Consider the following 23,877-nt stretch of genomic DNA (forward strand, 5'->3'; position numbering starts at 1 on the left):
CCTCGTGCTTTTTTCAACATGAAATAGAAGCTGAGGTATTGTTATACTGACACATGTATTGTTTGCCGTGTACACATTTCATCAGTCACTTTCCTTTAGCCATAAAGTTTTTGTCTTGTTGCATCAGTTCCTTTTTTCATTATCTGATGCAAGAGCCGAGTGTAAATGGTACGCTGGTTTTACACGGCTCAACTTTCTACCTGTTGTCGAGCAAAAACATTCCATTTCAGAGAGTCTGCAGAAATTTCAAAATGACTTTCATTCTGATTGACCGGAATATGTTCTGGTGACGCTCCTGTGGGTTGTTAATGTCCTTTGCTCGCATGTTAAACATCACAATATGCATCTGCAATTTGATGAGTGATTCAGATTGTCGTATTGCTGTCAATGATGCAAAAGCAACCATCCAGTCACAACTTTGTAGGTGTGAAAAGATTCTGTGGATCTCATATTCATATATAGCTAGAGAAAAACACAAAATATGTCCTCACCATCCTAGACAGACTTACTTTTCTCAGGCTGAATAAACAAACTAATGGCCGTTCTGTGTGGAGCAACACTTCCTGGAGAATATGTTGAGACTAAGTGGCGTAGGATGAGGTACATGCATTTCAGTGCAGAGATTCTCCTGCTTGATTGAAGACAAGGCCGGGATGCAGGGGGGAGGAACAGATTCTTTGTTGATTCTTCTAATTTTAATGTTCTCATTCACTGAGAGGTCAGAGGCCAAGCTCTCTGCAAATCCAATTCAAAGGACTTTGAATCCTTTGTTTTTAGGGTTATATGTAGACAAGCAAAAAAAGAAAAAAGGACACGCACATCCAAAATGAAGGTTGGGTGCCGGAACAGCCTTTATATGTAGACAAGCCCAATAAATCCAATAATAAATAGCTGTGCATTGCACATACATTTTAGGAGTAAATATTACAATTTTATGAGAGTGTGTGTACAATGTGACATTGTTGGTATTGTGTGCTGACTGTCCATCAGTGACACACTGGGGACAATACTGAAACATGTTTCCTTCTTTCCTCATTCCCCTCACATATGCACACACACCACCATCTTCTCTGTCTCTCCCATATGTGGTCTCGCTGACTTTTGTTGGCTGAGAAAGTGAAGGTGGCCAGCACTATTTGATTTATTTATGAGGTGGTGTTCAATGCTGGCCCTAAGCCTGTCTTTAAGGCTAGCTTCTTATAGTATATTCTTATTGACAGCATTTGTGCACTTTATTAATATTACATTTTGATATTCTGACAGATACACATCCCCAGAGGATACCTGTAGTTTTCTACTTTACCAAAAATATTCTCTTTACTTTCATCTTCACCTTTGACAGGAAGACAGTGATTGTTCCTACTGTGGCAGATTTCACATTTTCAGCTGGAGTTTTAAAGAAAAATGCATCTTTTGAGAGCTGCAACTGAATACTGTGTGTGTCTATTGCACATTCAGACATTTACTTTAAAAAGCTGAATACAGTATTATGCAAAAGCTACCTCTCAAGAATGGGAAAATGCATGCAGTGATTTACTGAAACATGTACAAAGATCTAAAAGCTACGTAGGAGTTGTGGTTGTGAAGCTGTAGCAATGATGTCATTTTATAATATATACGGGGCCCAGATGTGTCAGTACTTCCATGCCAGTACTGGGGCCCACAGTGGGCTGCTGACAGACACTGCGCACCTGTGCACAAAATGATGCAACATACTTCCACGCTGTTAAAGGCCATCCTCTCTGCCATCTTTTTGTCTGACCTTAACATGCACACCGACACGACCATAAGTTCTGATAAATTTCACTATTATGCAGCAGCTTGCCAAGGATTTAGAGGGAGACAGAAGCACTGCAAATGCTTCAAGGATTTTCTTTGTTTTTCTTTTGTCACAACAAAAGGGACTCAAACTGCACCACTGATTATAAACAGACATAATTATTACAAATAAACTGGATGAATTGATTAGCTTGATCTCATTTTTATTCAGTCTTGCAATTGGAGCTGTCCTCTCTGTGGTTTTCTTACATGCAATTTAAAATTAGCTCTTTGCGCTCCTTTAAATTATTCACGCGCGCACACACACGCACGCACACAGGCACGCTCGCACACAAGCACACACGCACACAGTGATGCAGTTACAAAGAGTCATTGGTGATGACTGTCATTTGTGGTCCCTTGAGTGCATCAGTGGTCAGAGATTGGGATGTAACAGAGGGAGACTATAATTGTGATCTACTCAATTATTAATCTATGGATGAACTCAATACCCAGAGTGAGGCAGAGAGAATTCTAGGTTGACAGGAAACATGGGTGTGAATCTCTAAATGAAATGTGCATTCAGAGCTTGTATAAAGGCAACGTTTCATTCTTTGAGTAGAATTTCAAGTCATTAATTTAATTCTTGGATGTACGGTAATAAAGCTTTTACAAAAGGCCCTTGTAACATGGCCCCACTGTGCAAAGGTAACATGTCTTGATTGCTCCTCTATTGTCAGGAGGCATGCTGGTACTTATCTCACCGGTGTTCACTTTGTAACCTCACTATTTAAGTCATTCTGCTCATCTGACAGCGGAGTGTGTCTTCAGAGATAGCATCGCCAACCAGCCTGGCTTTGTTGATACAAACCAAAATAATTCACTCACTTTTATTTTAACTGGACTTCAGCCAAACTGCGTATTTCTTACAACCTCGCTCACACAATCGACACTGGCACTGGCACGTAGTCACTAAATGGATTACTGCATTATAACTTCATAAACATCCTCCAGAAAATGAGGAGCCATCATGAATGTAGCTGCCAGAGATTGCATTTTTATCCCATGTTGTGTTTACATACCAGCAGAACCACCTTTGATGGGATTAGAATCACTAAAGATGTGCTATAGCCAGCCTGGGAAGCTGCTAGCAGGAGAATGTGCAGGGATTTATGCATTTTTGATGCAGCGTGGGGAGGAGTGGAACTCTTAAAACGCTGCATGACCTACTTAGAGAGCCATGGAATTCAGACGAGTCGTCATGGCACAGAAAGAGAAAAATCTTTGCCTCACTCTCTGTTTGTGTGTGTCACAGTGATGTATTCAGAGTGTGCTCCTGTACACTTTTTTGTTGCCTGCTGGTGTTAATGAGCAAGGGCTTTCACACTGCCACACATACATAAAGTACAGAGTAACCAGAGCGTGTTTTCTTTGCCTAAATTTCTCTTTACTTTGCATCAAAGTATGTGTCTTGCTTCATGTGCTGAAGCTTAGTTCAAGCCATTCAGCCTGTTTTATTTAAAAGCCTCTGTAATAAGAGCCTTCTGACATCCTGCAACACTTCTGCCCACAGTCCACTGAGATGGCATCTGGCTGAGTGTAGACAGGTACACGCGCGCAAACACACACACACACACACACACACACACACACACACACACACACACACACACACACACACTGGGCTAAAAACTGCTTCTCCCTCTGTCCCCATCTAAGGGAAAAATGCAATTTTCTTTGCGACATGGCCTTGTACATAAATTAATTTTCCTTTGCAGTCTAGGCCCTTCTCTCCCTCCTCTTTGCATCACCCCTCTCTCCTCTCTTTTTCTTGGTAGCTATGGAAACACAGTATTGTACGTCAGCTTCTGAAACCAGACGGTATTGTCCAACTGCTCGAGCTGTCACATTCCTGCTTCACTGTCACCCTGTAGGGTGACAGAAAGGGTCGGGTCTCCAGTGGCTTTCCAGTCACCTCAATGGAGGCTAGTCAATGAGCGATTCATTAGAAAAGACAAGCACTCACAGTCAATGTCTTTAACTGGAGTGTTTATTTGGTCCGGAAATTAGCAATTGTGCAACAATAGTCGACCACCTGGTCGGATGGTTTATGTGTATGTGTGTACATGTGTGAGTGTTTGTGTGTGGTGGGCTTGTAGCTCCTCATGATTGATGATTGTTTGTGGACACTCTTGGCATGGCCCGCAGCCTGGTTAAATATGTGTTGGGTGTGTGTGTGTGTGTGCTAGTGTGTGTCTGTGTGTTGGTGACAGCGTGCTAGTAGCTTAGAAGTGACTTAGTCTTAGAAAATGGAATTTTTGAGTTAATAATGGCATTCATCATGGCAAAAAATGGGGGGGAAAGCATTAAGTTTGTTAGAAATCCCTTAAAAAAAAAAATCACACCAGTACTCGTTCTGCACACTGCACTTCACATCTCCATTTTCTCTCTTCACCAAGATGTCATCATCCATCACATTCAACAACCAATCTGCAGTCCTCTGTGCTTTCCTGCCACCGACTATTTAATCAATTTTTAACTAATGCTGATGATTGATAAGCACATTTGCTTTCCATATTATGTCAGTCCGCTATTTCAAAACACCCTTTGAAAAATAAGGTTAGGTGATTAACTAAAAAACTAATTGGATCAAGCAGAAAACTGCAACGTTGACATCCAGACAAGATGTGTTAATGATGCAACGCTCACAGCCGTGACCCTTAATAACTTTAAATCTCCTGGAGAAGGGAGTATAGCGAGAGAGAGAGAGAGAGAGAGAGAGAGAGAAGGGGCTGATGAGAGGTAGCATGTGACAGTGGAAATAGAGAGAGCAGCGGGTGGTACAGGGAGGTCTAAGAAACTGTAAGACAGAAAAAGAGAAAAGAGGGGAAAGAATTATGATGAAAATGAGATCTGGTGAACTGGTAGAGGAGAAAAGTTTAGAGAATGAAAGAAAGGTCTGAAATATAGAAGGCCAGGATTCCTGGGAGGCGGCGTTGTGCTGAAACAAGATTGATGTGCGTGGACAGAAGAATCCTTAGGCTGCGGAGAGGGACAGCCTGAACTGTGTTCTGCTCTATCGTACTGAGTACACACACACACACACACACACACACACACACACACGCCTCCATGCACCCACTCACAGTTTTTTGAATTCAGCTCTGCACTGCACTTATGCCTACACTTGCCAGACTCCCATCTGTCTTCTGTGGAATAAAGAGTTGACTCTTCTTTAAAAGTTGTCAGTAGATGGTCCTCGTAATTTGGAGTAGGATGAGTAATCTGCCATTGTCCGTCCTTTGAGGCCTGACTAAATGTCAACAGTAATATCTGCCTTTTTCCTCTCTCGACAGACAGTCATGAAATAACCAACGCTATAGTTATAGAAAGGACTGCTGGCAATGTCATCTGAACATAGAGGCTTAAACATGACTTGTGTAATAGTTAAAAGTGCCCTTCGAGGATACAATGTTAAAATAAATCTCGGGTAAATTCCCATTATGGGTCACGTGTTAGAAATGAATGAAAGCATCATGTCAGAACGACTGACAGGTGATGTCACTGAAAAGCAAAGTTTGTGCACTGTCGCGTCTCCTGTTTTTCCTTGCATCAACCCCAATTCTTCCTAAACTGATTTTAGCATGACTCCAGAGCAGGTTTTTCAGGGCTAACAGAACAACCCTGATGGTGTCAGAAAGGTTATCTTGAACTAGGAGGGATTGAGTTTGAAAGATCTGGTCTGTGGTTGAATACTCAAAATGATTATCTATGTCTTTTTCTAATAACTTCTTCTTCACCTTGATATAAAATGTCAGGAGGTCAAAAAAAGATGTGAATGGGAAGGACACATAAGGACACAGGAACCACAGACACCCATAGAGCTTAGGGAAAATGACTGCACATAACAATATGGACACAAGGTGCATCTTCACCCACGTGTCACTTCATTTGACGTGACTGTAAAGGATAGCCTTAAGCTTACCAGACAAAGCTGCATGTTAGTTATAATACGCAGATATATTTATGGTGTAATATGGAAGAAGCGATTTACATGTTAGTTGATATTTTGGTTTCGAGATGGTTGGATGCATGTGTAGCTTCGTTCCTGTCACAAAAGATGGTCCACTGTATGGTCCTAAGGAGGTAATACAGTACAGTAACCTTTAGTGCTTACAGAATTCTAATATAGCTGCCACACAGGTACTTCCAGGTCACGTCACTCAGTTAGTAACCTTCCTAAGAAAAACTGACTGACTGCAACCAGGCTGGCAGATCTAATGAAATCCACTGTCAGTTTGTATCATAGAAATTATAGGATGCAGCTTTTGAGGGAGCTCAGCCCACACTTGGGAGTTAAAGTGAACATACCTTAGCCTATATTTCCATAATTTAGACCACTTAAAAAAAAAAAAAAATCAGTTTATTGTGTGTATGGCACTGCATTGATGCATTGGCAATTGCCAATGCATCAATGCAGTGCCATACACACAATATGCATTGCCATTTGGCAATGCATTCTTTTATAAAAAAAAAAAAAAAAGATCGATAGGCTTCTAATCTTTAAACATCTCTGTTTATTTATATAAGTTTTACAAGTTTTCTGACAGCTCATTAGCTTAGCAGAACCTGCTACATGTAAACTATGGAAAGCATCTAGCTCTTAAACGTGACTCCAGGAAGTCATATCAGCCCACCAAGAAATAGCCTGGCACATGTAAAAATGCCAAATAATAGTGCTTACTCTTTAGTTTCTGACATAATAATTGTTCTGTTATTTGCTAACCTGGAATGGAAAGTTCTGCACTGATCTTATCAAGCTCTAAGTAAAAAATGAGGAAAACAATACTGAACACTAAATGAACAACTAAGGTGGGACTTTTTAAGCATGTCCAAATGCACACACACACACACACACACACACACACACACACACACACACACACACACACACACACACACACACACACACACACACACACACACACACACACACACCAGGCTCTGGCATAAAAAAAAAAATCATCATTCATTGAGTCTCAGCCCTGCTCCATGCTCTATTGGGCAGCTGAATTGATGCAGACCGCCTTGTTTGTGTATCTTTCAAAGTAGTATTTCATCCTTTTCCTCGTAACGAGTGAATGCGGGTGGTCTCCACTTTTGCAGACAGCATTATATGAGGTAAATACGGTAGAGAGGGCTTATAAAATTTGCGGCAGGGACTTTTAAATGTGAATTGTTAGAAAGCAAAGGGCAGCTCCTTCCAGGAGGACTTGTAAATTTTTTTGCTAGGAGTTTCACAAAGATTGGGAGGCTGAGTCACTGGGATTTGATTGGGTTCATACTTTCACACAGTTGTTGTCCATAAAGCTTTAATATCCCCAATTGACAAGAAATATATGAGGAATTTTATGTGGCTTCTTCAGTTGACAAAAACTCAAACATTATCTAACAAGTATCTTGAAGGGTAGCAATTCTTCATGTTCAGTTCATTTTAGGTTGCGTTGTCAGTGATAAAATAAAAAAAATGATATGAGAAATGACTTGAGCCCAAATCGAACAGTGCAGTTTGTAGCAGAAGCCCCTCTCCCCCACACAAAAGAAAGAAATGCTACCAAATTTGCAGAGATGCCCTCTTTCTACGGAAGAATGGACGATGCCGTACTGTTAGCCAGAGATGTCGTCCTTTGTTCCACCTCTTTCTACTTTCTCTTCCCCACATTACTGAATTCATCCATGGGACAAAGTGGAGGGCCTTTAGGGGCTGAGAAATAATTGATTTGATAATGGGCTCCCTCATTCTTTCTGCTTCACACTCTTTGTCCACATTCCTTCTCTCCTTTACTAGTTAGCTGATTCATCAGCTGGGGCACTACTGTGGTTACTAACATTTTTTTTTAATAATAGTAAAAATAAAAAAATGCATTACATTAATTATGTGGGGTGGCTATAGCTCAGTACAAAGACAACACTGACAAAGAAAAAGTTTGATTCTTTTTTTGGTCAGAATGAATCACCTTGATTTTTCCCTCAGTCCTCTCCTCCCCTCTCCATCCATCACTTCTGATCATTTGAGGTGGATTTCACTTTGGTCTGTCCCTCTCACTGGGCAGCACAACATGTTCCAGCTGTTGTCAGGCCTTGTCAAAAGCACAACAGCCAGTAATAGGCTTAACACGGCGTCTGCTTTCTGCTCTGCACAGATTGCTAATAAAGGTGCAATGTGTTCACTCTGATTTTAGCTCCACCGACCAATTTGAGCTTTTCTCTGATTCGTGAGTGAGCAGATGTGTGCGTTATTGTTCGTGGATTTGTCAGAGATTATAATTTTGCGTGAAATTTAGGTGAGGATGATAATTTATCTAGTTCATTTTGTTTGAGAATGAGCATGAGCACAGAGGGAGAATATTGTGTGTGGGAGTGAAGGAAAGTGAAAAAGAGCGAAAGAGACTTGTCACCACCAAAGAGGCTTCCAACGTGCCATCATGGTTATCCTGGTGGCCATCTGAGCTCTCCAGAAAGCGAGAGATAGATTGACTGCAATAACAAGAGCCAGACGGCACGGAGAGAGTAGGAGATGGAGGGCAAACAGCTATCAGCTTGAGCAGCCCAGTCGGTCGCTAGCAGTGGATTTTAAAGGCCAGTCTCTCCCCAGACAAGTAGTGGGTGCCTCAGTTTTTTTTTCTCTCTGTGCTGCAGGCATGCATTGTGAAGGGAACAGATTGACAAAAAAACAAAAAAACAACTCCATCACTCCTTCCTGCTCTCAGTTTACTTCATCCACTCTCACTCAATCAATGTGTACTCTGTTCGGATACTCCGGGGCCTGCTGTTTAAATGTTACCACAAGGAGCCTTGCCTATGCTTGCAGCATACTGAAATCATCTTCATTCTCTCCTCTTCTTCCTCCTGTTTTCACCTTCTTGTAGCACTTTTCCAAGTATCTCACAGAAAGCTTTGTCTGTTGGTGCCCTAAGACTGTGAATTACCTGTCAGCCATATCTCCCCCTGGGTCATTTAAAAAAGAGAAAGAAAAGGAGGCATGGTGGGTGATATTTTACACCCCAGCGGATCTCCGAATTGCCCAAGAGCTCAGTGATGGGGAACAAATCGCGCTAGCTCCTTGAAGATCGTATGTGTAGATGGTAGCAGGAGAGATAAACAGTGGGGAGTACCAACCTTAAATGATACCAGATGAACTCAAAGGAGCATGTGTTGGAGATAATATGCTCTCTCTCATTGCCTTTATGCTGAAATTGTAAGACTTTATTGAACTGCTTAAGACTAATTCACATACACAGCAGACCTTGTGGTTCTTCCGACAGTAACTGGTATTGACAGCCATGACAGTTCAGAGGATTAGTTGGGTTTGTACATGGGGAAAGAGATAATCTTCTTTAGATCTGACCTATTGGGTGCTAACTCTATAGGGCTTTATAATGCCAAGCATATGTTTTAGCAATCACTGGATTCATCCTGGCTCACATTTCCTCTCCTGGCTCGGGGATGTGAAAGTAATTCAGTGTGGAGTGTGTGCAGGAGGCAGCTGGTACAAGAGTCCAGCTTCTTGCATGTGCTGTGCCAGTGCTGGATGGACACTCAAAGCATCAGGAAAAAATGCTGCACAAAGGCAGGGTGGATGTGCACACGTGTACTTTCTACAGTGTCATTGCTGGTTTCTGCAGTATGTCTAGTTCTGAAGGCTTTATTCTCTTATTACTGAGGATTTTTTGTTTAAATTTTACTTTGATTATCATATTATGTATTATCCTAAGACAAAACTTTAAGGGGGCAATCATCCATGAAGAGATCGACTTGTAAAGACAACAGGTGAAATAACCGTTATCCTTGTGATTTCAACTTTTAACTCCATTGCTCTTATTTTTAACTTTAACAGTAAGAGCAACATATAATACTGCATGACATTTAACGGGGTGGTAAATATATTATAGAGTTACTTATCAGTTGGAACGATAGCGCCATTACATTTCATATGTGCCTCTCAATTTTAAAAGGGTTTAGGGGTGGCTTCAATATATGTTGCTTTTATATAAGTGTTCTCAGTGAAACATTAAACCTGAGGACTGGTAGAAGTGGTATTCTGTTTATGCTACAGTCACATTAGGGAAAACAGTGGTTGGAGACCACCAGGAGAAGCGTGCAACCGCCTTGCAACTGAAAGTGGTCCTCCAGAGAGCGAAGGTGGTTGAGGTAACCTTAACTGGTACAATCATACATTCTGAGGTGGGATTTTGTTCTCAGTTATCACCTGTACTGTCGACCTTGTCAGGAATAAATGCAGAGTATGAGCAGAGCAGATTGCTTCTGACATCAGATCAGGCTCTTCCCTCCCTGTTTCTCTCTGTGGTCCTCTGTCTTTATAGCTCGCTCTCACATGTAGGTGTATGTGCAGTACAGGGCCTCAGGTTGCTGATTTGGGTTCAGTAATTTGCCATTAGATGAGGGACAGGTGCAGCTGCCTCTGTTTGCAGCGTTAACGAGGCATTTCATCATGGTTAACACCAGCCCGGTGCTCTGATCAGCTCTTGTTCTCAACTCAAAAACACACACATGAACACCTACGGACAACAAGCATAGACAAACTTTTGTGGTATCTAAAGGGTCGTCCTGCACCGAGTTAGAAATGATCACTTTAAAAGCCTATAGCTTATTGGCTTGTAGAAATGCGGCCAGCTCTGTGTAGCGAGGGAAGGATAATTTACTTGTGGGAATTAATTAAGAAGTTTTTAATTATCACCTAGGCATTAGTGTTTGAGTAATTACTGAGCCTTAAAAAACAGTCCCCAAAAATGTAATCTTTTTTTTTTTTTTTTGGACTTAACACTGAGTTTGTCCCTTGTGTCATAGCGATGACATTTTCATACATTTTATTTTAGGCTTACATGCTTAAAGCATTTATCTTTAACTGTTATATCCTGCTTACTGTGTTTTCATTAGTTATCTCTTTATGTAACACACTGCATGTTCTGTCAAAGGAGGCGACATGGCACCCTTGATGAAAAAGGTGGCAATTCTATAGACATCAAACCTGTTGGAAACTGTGCCTCAAAAGGATGTTTGATAATTCCTTGAACCCTCTATAACTAGTGACGTATTATGACGGAAACAGGCATTGATTTATGCTCACCTTTAAAGACATGCTACTACCCAAGGCTTTGATTAAAATGAAATGATGCATGCAATTTATCACATGGAACAAGTAAAAATGCATTTCACCGTGACACACAGAGAGGCTGTTTCCTCACAGGCTAATTGAGTTAAATTTATTAGTGCCACAATAGCAGCAGGCTAATGTCATCATGCAAAGATCAGCAAGGACGAATCTCGGTAACTTTGTGTAAAGGTCAGTGTGAAGGAGATGCAATAGTGACAATGTATTGAGGAGCATCGCAAATAAACTCCCATTTGGCCAGCTGGTCTTTCGGTAATATACTCTAAATGGTGGGGTTAGTGGAGGAGGAACTATTTCGTAATAATAATAAAAGCAATAAGTATTTCTAAATCCGGCAACTGAGTTTAAACTCCAGTGAGATTCTTGTGTTTGTATGAATTGTTTTTTGATTTAAAAAAAAATAGATCTTCACATCTTCATTCTGATATGCATCCCTTGAGTTCTCATTTCTAGGTTCTTCTGCCCCCCCCCCCCCCCCCCCCCCCCCCCCACACACACACACACACACACACACACACACACACACACACACACACACACACTCACACACACACACACCTTCCCTGGCTGTCTCCCAAAGCAGTCAAACAGATTACTACGGATGTTAACCCCATCGATCTGATCCAAATGGCCTCCAAATGCCAGGAATTAGATTTCAGGCTGGAAGAGAGGAAAATAAAGTGCTGTAGTATTTCTTACTGCTCTACTAGAGAGTTAAGTGCTGCTATGCAGCACTTGCAGCAGTTTTAGAAGTTATTTATGTTTTACAGGACACTGATATTTAGAATAAAATCAAAGATACAGACTCTATTGCAGTCCTTCTGGAAGCAAATCTCACCCCTCAGCAGCCATCTTGGTAATGCCTCTGGGCTGTTATTTGGAAAGTTATTTTGAGACCCTGACCTCAAATAATTGTGAGAGAGCTATAAACAAAACAAAATAAATTAAAGACACACTTTGCCCCAAGAAAGGGTTTTAAAACGTTTTTTTTCATGTTGTACCATTCATGAGCACAGTTACATCACAATCAGGCTTCATTAAGCATAAATAAGCCCAGCGAAATGACAACATGCCTCCCACCACAGAGTTTAAACGCTTGTGTCTGTGTAACAAAGCGATTGGCTAATATGTTTCTCAGTCTGGCTGTTGATAGGCTCTTTGGGGGGCAGTGGCTGTCACAGTGTTCTCTGATAGATTTCTATTCAGGAGTCTTTGAGTGCCATGGCTCTATCAAAACCTTTTAGTAACCTATTTGAAATCCTTGAAAAATACCTAAATGTCTAATAGGGTTATACTGAGGGAACGGGTTGTGTATTAGAAGACAATGGCATTATGAGATTCAAAGATTTGAAATATAATCACTTAAAAACTACTTCAGGTTTGACATTTAAATTTACTTTCCCTTACTTAATGAACTCTAGGCAAATGTGCAGTGTGCAACTTCTAAGCATCATAAAGGGCCAACGAATGAATCTCACACTCACGAATTCCTCTATTGTGAGCTTGTAATGGAGGGCAGGTTCATAATACTGGTTGAATGAATTAGTGTATGGCTAATATGAGGCTTATACTGCTCCTCTCCTGTCTTTCTCACCCTCTATTCAACTGCCTACTTCACCCACCATCACTTTCACTACCTTCATGTGTCGTTACTCTTTGTGTCCTATTATATTCCTGTTCGCCCTGCTTTGTCTATCTAACTTCTACAGTGTTGCTGAAGCTGAATAAGTATTGATTAATGTCTGGTTCGTTGTGCTACCTAATGAGAGACTAAATATAGCCGTTGCTACAACAGCCCTGCCGTGGCATCCTCACTCATCTAGCGCACAAAAGTGTGAATAGTCACACCGTTGGCATGACAACACATTGGTCAAGGCTCTGTGAGCAGTCACAGTAGATTGTGGGTATGTGTGCCCTTCAAATTTAAGAGAGCATGAATGAAAGGTGGAGGGCTGAATGATAAGCTGATGAAGTAATTTGTTGAAAGAGAAACAACAGTCGGTCAATCGCTGAAGTCGTTTAATTGTTTAAGCCACTGATCAAGCAATAATTCAAAACACTTTTCACTCCCAGCTGCTTAATTTTGCAGGTTTGCTGTATTTCTAAGGTCTTTGGATATTTATAATGAGCTTTCTTTCTTTCTTTCTTTCTTTCTTTCTTTCTTTCTTTCTTTCTTTCTTTCTTTCTTTCTTTCTTTCTTTCTTTCTCTTTCTTTCTTTCTTTCTTTCTTTCTTTCTTTCTTTCTTTCTTTCTGCTCCAGATGTTTGACTGATTAACTGAATAAACAGCATCCAGACTAAAATAGTGGGTAGCTGTCTCCCTAAATGACTTTTGTATTACTTCCATATCCTGTTAGGCAAACTCCCCAAAACTGCAGTTCCCCAAAAGGTCACTGGAGGCCCGCTCCAAAAGATAGTTAATCCTCATAGATTCCCACGTCAAACAGTTAATTTGAAGCAGAAATAAAAACCTCTACAGCTTGGCACAAAAGCAGTTGTGGTTTTTACAGCTAATATCCCCTTTTGTGACACCTTTACAGGGTGGGATGTTTTTCATCTCTCACCTGTTTAAATTGTATAAAGCTATGACCTTTTCAGGGCACAGCTGTTTTACTGTAAGTGTAACTGATCGCTCTCCTGCAGGGTATCACCTCACTTGACGAATACTAATAGTCAACTAATTTTTGGGTCCGTTTTTCATTAGTACTAGAAATACTCCTCCTTTTTCAGTGCTTTGTCCACATTCCCTCTAATTTACTAGTTAGTAGATTCATCAGCTGGGGCACCACTGTGGTTACTAGGAGCTTTTTAAATAGAGAATGAATTTAATTACATCAACTGATACATGTTGTTCACAAACTTATACACTCAATTAAGCTGAGAGATATCGTTTATATGCTAAAAATGGATCATTTTAACACATTGCTGGGTGGTTGCTTGGCAGCATGATGGCATCATAATATTTGATGCATAATTCAATATAAACTAGGTGTTACTGCCATGAAATTAAAACAATGCTTTTATAAGGTGTTGTAGATGTATACATGCTAAATCAGCTGCGTGCCATGCCACCATATAATCTATCATTTTAGTCCATTGCTTGGTGGTTGCTAGGCAACACAACTACATCATGTTATTCGAGGCAGATAGGAACCTTCAGGGGCCTAAAATGTACCTGTGTGCCAGGTTTGGTTGCTCAGCCCCTGCTGGCCTAGGGGGAGTTTGCAGGCAAACAAACAAACAAACAAACAAACACACAATTTGTATGATGTAGTAAGATGTTACTGAGCATCAGTGATCAGTATCTGTGTCTGTGTGATGCACCCATGCAAGCCATGGATGCACCTCGCTAAGCAAAACCTGTTAGCTTTAGCTGCTCAAATATCCTCACTTCTGTTTCAACGCTAAAACTGAGGATTTGGTATATTCAATAAACTGGTGGGTGACAACAGGGTGGCTACGCCCATCTTTTATATACATCTATATATAAATCTATGGATTAGATAGTGCGGTCTGAAAGACCCTGAGCTTGGCTTAACCAATGCACTCTGCTGCGTGTGTGTGCACACATACTTGAACACATGCAGACTGCCTGTTGTTGCAAGACAGTTTAATTTGCTGCAGAAAGACTGAGGAACATTATTATTTGCCACCTACAGTACATTGTCACTCTTCATAATAAATCAGCTTAAAGCTACTGTATCTCCAAGCCCTATTGTGCTCACGATGACAAGTTTAGTTGCCCACATTTCTTTTTTTTTTTTTGTTGCTTGGTAACCAATTAAGAGTCACAATCCTTCAATCCCAGCCCACCTTGTTATGGGCAGATGCAGGGAAATGAATACTGTATTTTCTTTAATAGCCTGCTGTTTCATTCAGCTGCAATGCCAGGATAAGGAATACCCATGCTGTCTAATCACATCGTCTCCCTCTCATTTCACTCAAGGCATAGTCGCAATTTAGTCTATTTTTTGCCACCATTATAGCATGCATTTTTCTCTACTGGGATGCACAGGGGAAAACGTGTCTTTACCAGTAAACTGTCAACTACTTCAAAAAAACGAAAGGCATTTACACACACACACACACACACACACACACACACACACACACACACACACACACACACACACACACACACACACACACACACACACACAAAAAAACCCCCAAAAAAACAGTCACAGTCGGTCTTAGCACATGTGGCTCCAGTAGTTCATGGTGTGACTTACAAAGAAGTTGTTTGTGTCCTCCACTGCAGCTTGACCTGTCAAATGATTCGAGGTGTCCCAGATTATCATCTTCCTATCAAAAAAAGGGAAAAAGAAAAAAGAAATGAGCCAGACAAGAGAAGAAAACATACGTAAACTTAAGCTATGGCACCTGCCGTACACTTAATAAAGTTGCTCACAGATCAAAACATATGTCGGTTAGGAATCTCGTTCCTTCACATTCGATTTTCAGTTTTTCAGTCTGCGTTGTGGCGTGCAGGCTGTGTGTTTGCTCAGTGGAAAATCTCATTCAGTTGCTGGTTGATGGCTAACAAGGTCAAATGACTCTCCGGAGGAGATGGACTGTGTCAGAGGAAACTAATACAGACATATACACACGCCACCTGCCAGTCAGTCACTCCATCTCTGAATTGAGTAGCAATAATAGAAAATTGAGGTTGGGAGTGTTTACTGCTGATAGGAATATCATTACAAACTGTGGAAATCAAAGAATCGCAGCAAAACCAGTTAGCCAGCTCATATAACAATCAATTGAAACCTACACTGTTTTTTTTCCCTCTCTCTGCTCATTTCTCTCTCTCTCTCTTTCACACAATCTTTTTCTCTTGTTGCTATAGTGATGTAAAATGGCTGCATTCTGCAGCACTGAACTGGAGCGGCGAATGCTCCTGCAGCCTGTGAGCTACATTGTTTTACACTTGACACATCACTTCCTTTTGCCCTTCACCATTACTGTTTTTACGACAAGAACTAAAATGTCCCTTTTCTCTATGTTTCCATCTTCTTTCCCTTCTGTCTTACTGTTGCTCACACTTCCTCTGTCTGTGTCTGCAGTGTGACAATGCCAAGGGGCTGAGGGCCTTCTTTGATGCCATTTGTTACGGACCCAAACACCTGATGATCTTTGGCGGTGTCTGCCCCTCTGTAACTTCCATCATTGCAGAGTCCTTGGAAGGCTGGAATCTGGTCCAGGTAGGAGTCGTACTATATGTCATCATGCAGGTTTGTGTATGATTGTGTACAGTGCGTACCCTTTATGTCATGTTATTACATGTGAGTGTGTGCACATACTTTTCAAAAGTTTTTTTTTTTTTCTGGTAACTGTAGGAAACCTGACTTTGCTGCTCAGTTTCTGGAAATTCTTATTCCTTAGTTTTTTAGGTTCTGGGATTTCAAAGGGGTTCCAACTCATGGCTTAATCCTTCATTAACCTTGCCAGGGTGAATGTCTAATTGGCAGTGCTGTAATCCTTAAAATCCCCCCTCCATTTTACAATCAGAGGCAGAGTCAAAATGGTTTGAACCAAAAGTACCAAGACCAAAAATCAGCAGTGATGAATGTGAGTGTGATTTCTCTAAACACTGAGACTCGAGTAGAGGGAAGACTATCATTTCATGAGACAGACTGATCTCTTAAAAATTTCTTTCTTTTGATTCCTAAATAACATTTGTTGCCATTAACTCAGTGCAGTGTTGTGACTGATCTGCATGGACATTAAATACCACTAAGTGTTGTACTGAGCAAACGTTTAACCCCCAGAGTTATTGCTTACACTTTTGCTCTACCAAAGAGGGGAAATGCATCCTTTGAAATAATGCAATTCATTTTCTGCAGACGCTGCAAAGGTTATCAAGCACAGATAAGAAAGAAGTGAAGCTTGTGCTTGGAAGAGATAGTGTAATTCAAGAGGCTGCGTTTCAAACTGAATCTCACATTATGTGGCATATTTCATCTGCTTGCGGTCGCTGTGAATCTGCTGTTTTACACTGTCCCTTTTTGCTCACTGTCTTGTTCGGGTCACTCAAGAGTGAAAAGTTCTGCAGGATTCAGGAATAAAGGGATGACTAATTCTTTTTTTTTGTCTCTGTGTTTGCTTTCTGTTGGTGGTAATGATCCCAGTCTAGAATGATGGTTCAGGTCATAGTTGAATTTTAAGTGCTTCAAAGTATTTGTCTGTAGGTTTGCATGTATGTGTAATTGCTTATTTACTGTTTTTTTTTTTTTGGCAGTGATACCTGTGAGATGCAATCTTATCCTCTGCAGAACATTGTGTTTGGTACAGTTTGTTCCCCAGGGCACTTTACCAAGTAGGCCATTTTTCGCTGTCATTACACAGACCAACACCAACAAATTCATGTCAGCCTGATCCCAAATGCACATGGTGACTGTGTCTGAATACCATATAGCAGCAATTGACTGGGGAATAATCTTTAGGTGAATAGCTAAAGCCAAAGCATGCATGTAGGTGCAAGGAAACAGATGTCTTTTGAAGAGCTAAGCATGAGTCATAATTATCTGCTGTTGCTTATTAAGGAGCTAATGTGTGTGCATTTCTATATAGGCAAATAAGTGTTTATATACACTGTAAACCCGGATAAGTTGAATCTACTTAAAAAAACCAAGGTAACTCGTTGCCTTAAATTTTTTAAGTAAAGAAACAGTTCATTTAACTCAGCCTGTTAAGTAAGCACTACTCCATTTCCAATTGAACTAAATTGTATGCTCTAATTGACCAAACTTATCTTTTATAGTTCATGAAAAAAATTAAATGTCTTTTGATCAATCAGTTCCCCCTATCCTTTTCATGGTTGTGTGGGGGTGGTGGGGGCTGGAGCCCATCCCAGCTGACAAGGCAGTAAGATGCAGGGTACACCCCATACAGGTCACCAGCCTGTTACAGGGCTGACACAGACAACCATTCACACCTGTGGGCAATTTAGAGAGACCAATTAACCTAACCCCAGTAACTGCATGTCTTCAGACTGTGGGAGGAAACTCATACAGACACAGGGAGAACATACAAACTCCACACAGCAAGAGTCCCAGGCTAAGGTGGAATTGAACCCAGACTATCAGATAGCTAGTCTACCTGTGAGGCAGCAGGGCTAACCACCACACCACCATGCTGCCCAGCAACACAAATATTTTTTACAGTGTTGAACTGTGTCTGTTTAAAATTTGGTAAAGAAACATGATAAAACTCAGCCCTGCTGAATGCTGGTACATTAACATTTACAAATAACATTTGTCCATGAAACAATAAAAAACTATATGAGAGAACGTTGTGAACAAAAACACCAAATGTCTACTATTCCAAACAGCAAGAGGCCTGGGTCAAACCGGAATTGAACCCAGACCTTCTAGATGGCATTCTACCCATGAGGTAGCACTGCGAACCATCATGCCACCATACAGCTGCATGTTACTCTACTCTGTTAAAACTGGTATAAACTAGATTTTTAGCAGGTGGAAAACTTGATGATATTAAGTTGTTTGAACTCAAACACATGATTACAATAAGATAGACCATCAAAAAGTACAGTCTACTCAGCATTAACAAGTAATGTTCACATTCTAGGCAATTTTAAGTAATATGAACTCAATATTTTTAAGTGGAATCAAAATCTGGGTTTACAGTGTAGAGAGTTGTACATTCTCATTTGTAGGTGTGGGACAGTAGCAGAATTTGAAGTTACTGTTTTCTGAGATGCACGCTATCTTTGCAGGCCTAAGCTGCATCCTCATTAGAGTATGAGTCATCAACCAGCTAAAGTGTGAGATGGAAATCTGCTCAATATTTGTCAGTGGATTTAAACAACATTTAGGTCCTAAAGACCCTAAATGCAGAGTAAGGTGGCAGCTTTCTATTTCATTAGCTGGTCCTTGCACTGAGGTTACTTAGACACAAGCCTGTGTGCTCCTAATCAGTGTGTTTGTTTGCAGATGGCGCTCATGTGTATGTATGTGAAATTTTTGTATGCGGTGAATGCTTAAGTTATCATGAGAGACGTGGAACTCACGAGGTGGCATTGCTTCAAGCTAAAAACTGCTCTTGTTTGAAGAGGGGAATGAAAACGAGCGACTGAAATGAAGGGTCTAAGAAAAGGAACCCAAAAGAGGAATGGGAGAGGGGACGAGAAACTATAAAATGAGAAAGGTTTGAATCCTGCCCCCCACAACTTTTAATGTGCCACACCGTTGGGAATCTGTTTTTAAAACTGTGAATTCTGTCACCCTGCATACTTATTACCAAGCCCTGGCGCTCCGTCTACAAAACTTGAGTTGGAAATAGAGAATTTTCCATCATGATTTTATGGGCCAGGCTTAACAAGCTCATCATTTCCACATCAAAACAGGGAGCTGGCAGATACTATCTACAGTGGCGATAGCTGAGAGAACAACTACTCCTGGAAGAAGCTTAATCATACACCCATAAAAATAGCGTTCAATCAGTGTTGATGCCTAATGAAGTCAGCTTGAAAAGGCTCAACAAAAATAAACTCTGACTGCACACCCTTTCATTACAGTCTACGCACAGACTTGAATGTACTTGCTCACGCTTAATGGAGGGCAGATTTAGAAGGGTGGTGTCAGTGCTTATAATTTTTAGCCAGAGAGTCAGTAGCCAGTATTATCTTACTGGGAACAGGTAAAACAGCGTCTCCAAAAGTGAGAGACTTCCTGCAGGAGAGTCAGGGATGAGGGATGGTGCAGTAACAGAATTATGAAATGATGGAGGAAAGAGAAAAAAAATTCCAGAATCAAACAAACTTGTACAGCAAGCTATCCTCTCTCCACCGTATGATGGCTAATCCATTGAAAAGATACAAAACCTGAAGCCACGGATCCCTTCAAAAATGGTTTTCTGCATTCTGTGCTACAGTTTAATTATCACCGACTTTTCCCTCAAATCCAGAGAGCTCTGTCAGCAGAAAAGTTCCAATAACTCTTCCCAGTATATCAGTCTGCAGAAATACCACATGATGAAAAGGGTGCAAACCAGCGCTTAAAGAAGATAAATGTCACTTTCAAAAACAAAATATTGTTCAAAATATTTGACTAAAAACACTGTCAAACCTACAGTCAGTGCAGACAAAGCCACGCCATAAAGCACACCCTGCTTCATGATTTATTTTACGCTAAATGAGGCCATCATTTTAAGAAAAAGCATGTTGTTTTAAATAAGAGTTGAAAATGGCAATTGAGATAAACTCATTAAGATAATGTTTACTGAGGTCATAAACCAAGTGAGAAATCGTGTCATTTTCTCAAAAACAAATTTTTGCTATCAGAGGAGTTGCCCCCCTTTAAGGCTCGTCACCTTACAGAGTGAGGCTGTGTGGTCTGGTGGAAAGTTCCCTTTCAGTTTTCAAGAATAGAAAAGTATTAAATTAGAGAAATTAACTGGAAGAGACTTTTTTAGGGAGGTAAATTATAAAATAAATACAACATGTATCCCATCAGCATTTTGCCAACAGCATATTCTTATGCTTTTCATGTACAGTGCGAAAGGACTGATGTGGTCAACACACACTTAGATTCTGACTCCTGCCTTGTGACGGAGAGGCCTGTTTGTTGACCTCCTTCTCCGAGCAGCTTTGCTGGGCCCTTTATTTACAGTTGCATATTGTAATGCGGTACTGTACATGTGCTAAAATGACTGTCCAAGCAAATTAAAATGGTGGATAAGAACGCTACCAGGGCCAGTGGACAGATGGCGTGGAGTAGATTGAGGGAGTGATGGAGGAATAGACAGGCAGGGGCAGACATAGACTTTAATAGCCTAAAATTGAAATTCAAAGAAGCGGGGCAAGACGCAGCTGTGTTTGTGAGCCGCTATCAGCCACAAATACCACTGATTGCTGTGTTTTTATTTTTGTGAGACAATGAATGTTGAAGCCATCTTCTTGGCAGCCATCTTGGTGAGTGATTAACCTTGTGTTCGCCTCACCATGAAATTATATAACGCCAGAAAGCATTAGTTGCTGGCACAGGTATCTGTAGCCAGTCAGCGTGCTTCACACACTCTTTCTTTTTTTCCCCCCATCTTTTTAAGTTCAGAGGTCATCCTCTTCTCCACAGCAGTGGTGCCTATTTCCTGTAAATGACTCATTGAGTGCCAGGAAATAGCCACAGCCCCATCCTGCCTCCTGTTGCTCGCCCTTTCTCACTCACCAATTAGGCCTATCAGTGGCCCCACTGTTCATTTTCAGCCACGTCGAGTGTGTAATGAAAAATTATGCTTTCAATCATTTTGCCTCTTGTAATTTGGCCGAGAAGGAGAAGACAAAAGAGCCCTGTCTTATTCCTTCATAATTGATAAACTGGAGATATGTTGTAGTGCACAGCTTTTGGTGACATGCAAGGAAAAAGAGGTAAAACAGTAACATTTGACTGAAAGATGCAAAATAAAATAATTACAGTGGAAAACTTTTGAAATACGGAATAAGAAATCAAACCTCTCTGTTAATGGTGTTTTTAGTTTAGCTATTCCCTAGTGTCCCGTGCCTTGATGTAGAGCTAGCAGAACTTTAGCACCAAACCTCTGATTCATTTATCTTTCGGGGACACTGAATAATGAAGTCAATATTTTGGAGGAGGAAAGAGTGGATGCACTTTCTCAAGGTATTTTGGTCAAGACCTGGACATAGAGCTAATATTTACCCGTATATGAAGCTCATTTTTCTTCAGCATTTGCTGTATTGATTGGCAACGCTTCATTAAACCAGGCAATTTAGGGACAGAGAAGAAGCATACTTTCTATATCAGTGCAGCATTGTTGTCTTTGGAGCCTCCACCGTCTCTTCGGTGTCTTCTTCTTTCCAGTTTTCCTTCGCTCACTCTCCTTGAGTGCTACACTGGGTGCTTCAATAAAACATGCGATGCCTAGCACTGCAGTATTCTGCCTTACTTACGTCAAATCCTCCCGTGTATTGTATCAATATTTCATAACTTCCAGAGTTTAGGCTAAAATCACAGGGTACGAGGGCAGAACTGGTGTGAGCATCACACTCTCTCTAAATCATATTATTTGTGTGAAGCCCACTTTAATATTTTGCTCGCATTATGACTACAGTATGTTGTTTTAGTCAGGGGATGATAAAGGTATAGTCTTATTTCTGATCATTCACATCATTCCTGATCTTGGGCCCTCACTCTGTAAATATGACTCTGAACAAGGCTACAGGGGAGAAAAATCCAGAATGCTTACCACAACAAACACCCAGGGGAAAGTAGGACGTGGTGTCCCTCTCTCTCTAAACCAAGATTGGATTTAAGTTATTACCCGAACTGGCTGGAGAAGCACTTGATGTCACTGTTACCTCTGAATGGACAGAGACTTGATTCTGTTATGTAATGCACAGGCCTATATGTGGAGCTAACATTTGGAAAATGAGTGGGAGGATGAGTCAACAGCCTTTCTCATGAGTTGCGAACTACAGTCCAGATTTATGGGACAGACTGCTGATGGAGTTAAACAAGAGAAATGTTGACATTTAAAGTAACACCAATTCTAAAACAAAACAGCCATACACTCACTCAGCCACTTTATTAGGTACACCTTGCTAGTATTGGGTTGGACCCTCTTTTGCTTTCAGAACTGCCTTAATTCTTCTTGGAATAAATTCAACAAGTTGCTGGAAACATTCCTCTGAGATTTTGCTCCATATTGACATGACAGCATCACACAGTTGCTGCAGATTTGTTGCCTACACATCCATGATGTGAATCTCCCGTTCCACCACATCCCAAAGGCACTCTATTGGATTCAGAGTTGTGAGACTGTGGAGGCCATTTGAGTACGGTGAACTCATTTTTATGTTCATGAGACCAATCTGAGATGATCTGAGCTCTGTGACATGGTGAGTTATCATGCTGGAAGTGGATGGATACACTGTGGTCATAAAGGTATGGTGAGCAGCAATCTTCAGGTAGTCTGTGGTTTTGAAACAATGCTCACTTAGTACAAAGTGGCCCAAAGTGTGCCAATAAAATATCCCCCACATCATTACACCACCACCAGCAGCAGCCTGAACCGTTGATACAAGGCAGGATGGATCCACTGCTTTCATGTTTTGTTTTTTTTTCACCAAATTCTCGCCCTGTTATCCAAATCAAGACTCATCAGACCAGGCAATACTTTTTAGTTTTTTTACTGTAGAAGTGGTGCCCACTGTGGTCTTCTGCTGCTGTAGCCCATCTGCTTCAACAAGTTGTGTGAGATGCTCTTCTGCATAGCTTGTTAGTAATGAGTAGTTACTTGTGCCACTTTTGTTGTCTTATCAGCTTTAAGCCATCTGGCCGTTCTCCTCCAACCTCTGTCATCAACAACGCATTTTCTCCTTTTCAGACTGTTCTCTGTAAATCTTAGAGATGGTTGTGTGGGACAATCCCAGTGGATCAGCAGTCTGTGAAACACTCAGAAGAGCCCATCTGGCACCAACAACCACGCAATGTTCAAAGTCACTGCAGCCATGTGATTGGTTGATTAGATATTTGTGTTCGCAAGCAGTTGAGCTGTTGTAATGAAGTGGCTGGTGAGTGTATGTAAAAATAGGGAGACTCTGTTAGTGTTTTTTTGTTGAGTGTGCCACAGTTTATCTCTTTTATCATCAGAGGCAAAAAAATAAAATAAAGATGCAGAAAGAGACAGCAGCAAATATTAATTATATGCTTTACTGTACATTAATCAGACACGTTTGGTCATGAATGCTGCGTGCTGTTGAAGAAAGTGCCAGCATGTAGTGAAAGCAGAGCTCACATACACACTGTTGTACCTATTCACAGTGTCGAATGCACACGATTTGACAGGAAACACAGTCATTAGCTAATTAGCAACATTTGTTGAATACAGCGTTAAAGTGTTGCAACCGTTGGTGTCACATATTGAATAAACATGCTTGTTCAGAGGCAC

At 40.9% G+C, this 23,877-nt stretch overlaps 1 protein-coding gene across 1 annotated transcript in view; it reads left to right on the forward strand.

Annotated features, from left to right (window-relative positions):
• The window catches only part of gabbr2 (gamma-aminobutyric acid (GABA) B receptor, 2), a 184,085-nt gene that overhangs the window by 34,544 nt on the left and 125,664 nt on the right, over positions 1-23,877 (forward strand). Inside the window, exon 2 of the mRNA XM_030741877.1 lies at positions 16,017-16,154. Within this exon, the coding sequence (XP_030597737.1) occupies positions 16,017-16,154 (138 nt within the window). The remainder of the gene's footprint in view (positions 1-16,016; positions 16,155-23,877) is intronic.

The sequence above is a fragment of the Archocentrus centrarchus genome, chromosome 11 (assembly GCF_007364275.1).
Source record: "Archocentrus centrarchus isolate MPI-CPG fArcCen1 chromosome 11, fArcCen1, whole genome shotgun sequence".
Classification (NCBI taxonomy): domain Eukaryota; kingdom Metazoa; phylum Chordata; class Actinopteri; order Cichliformes; family Cichlidae; genus Archocentrus; species Archocentrus centrarchus.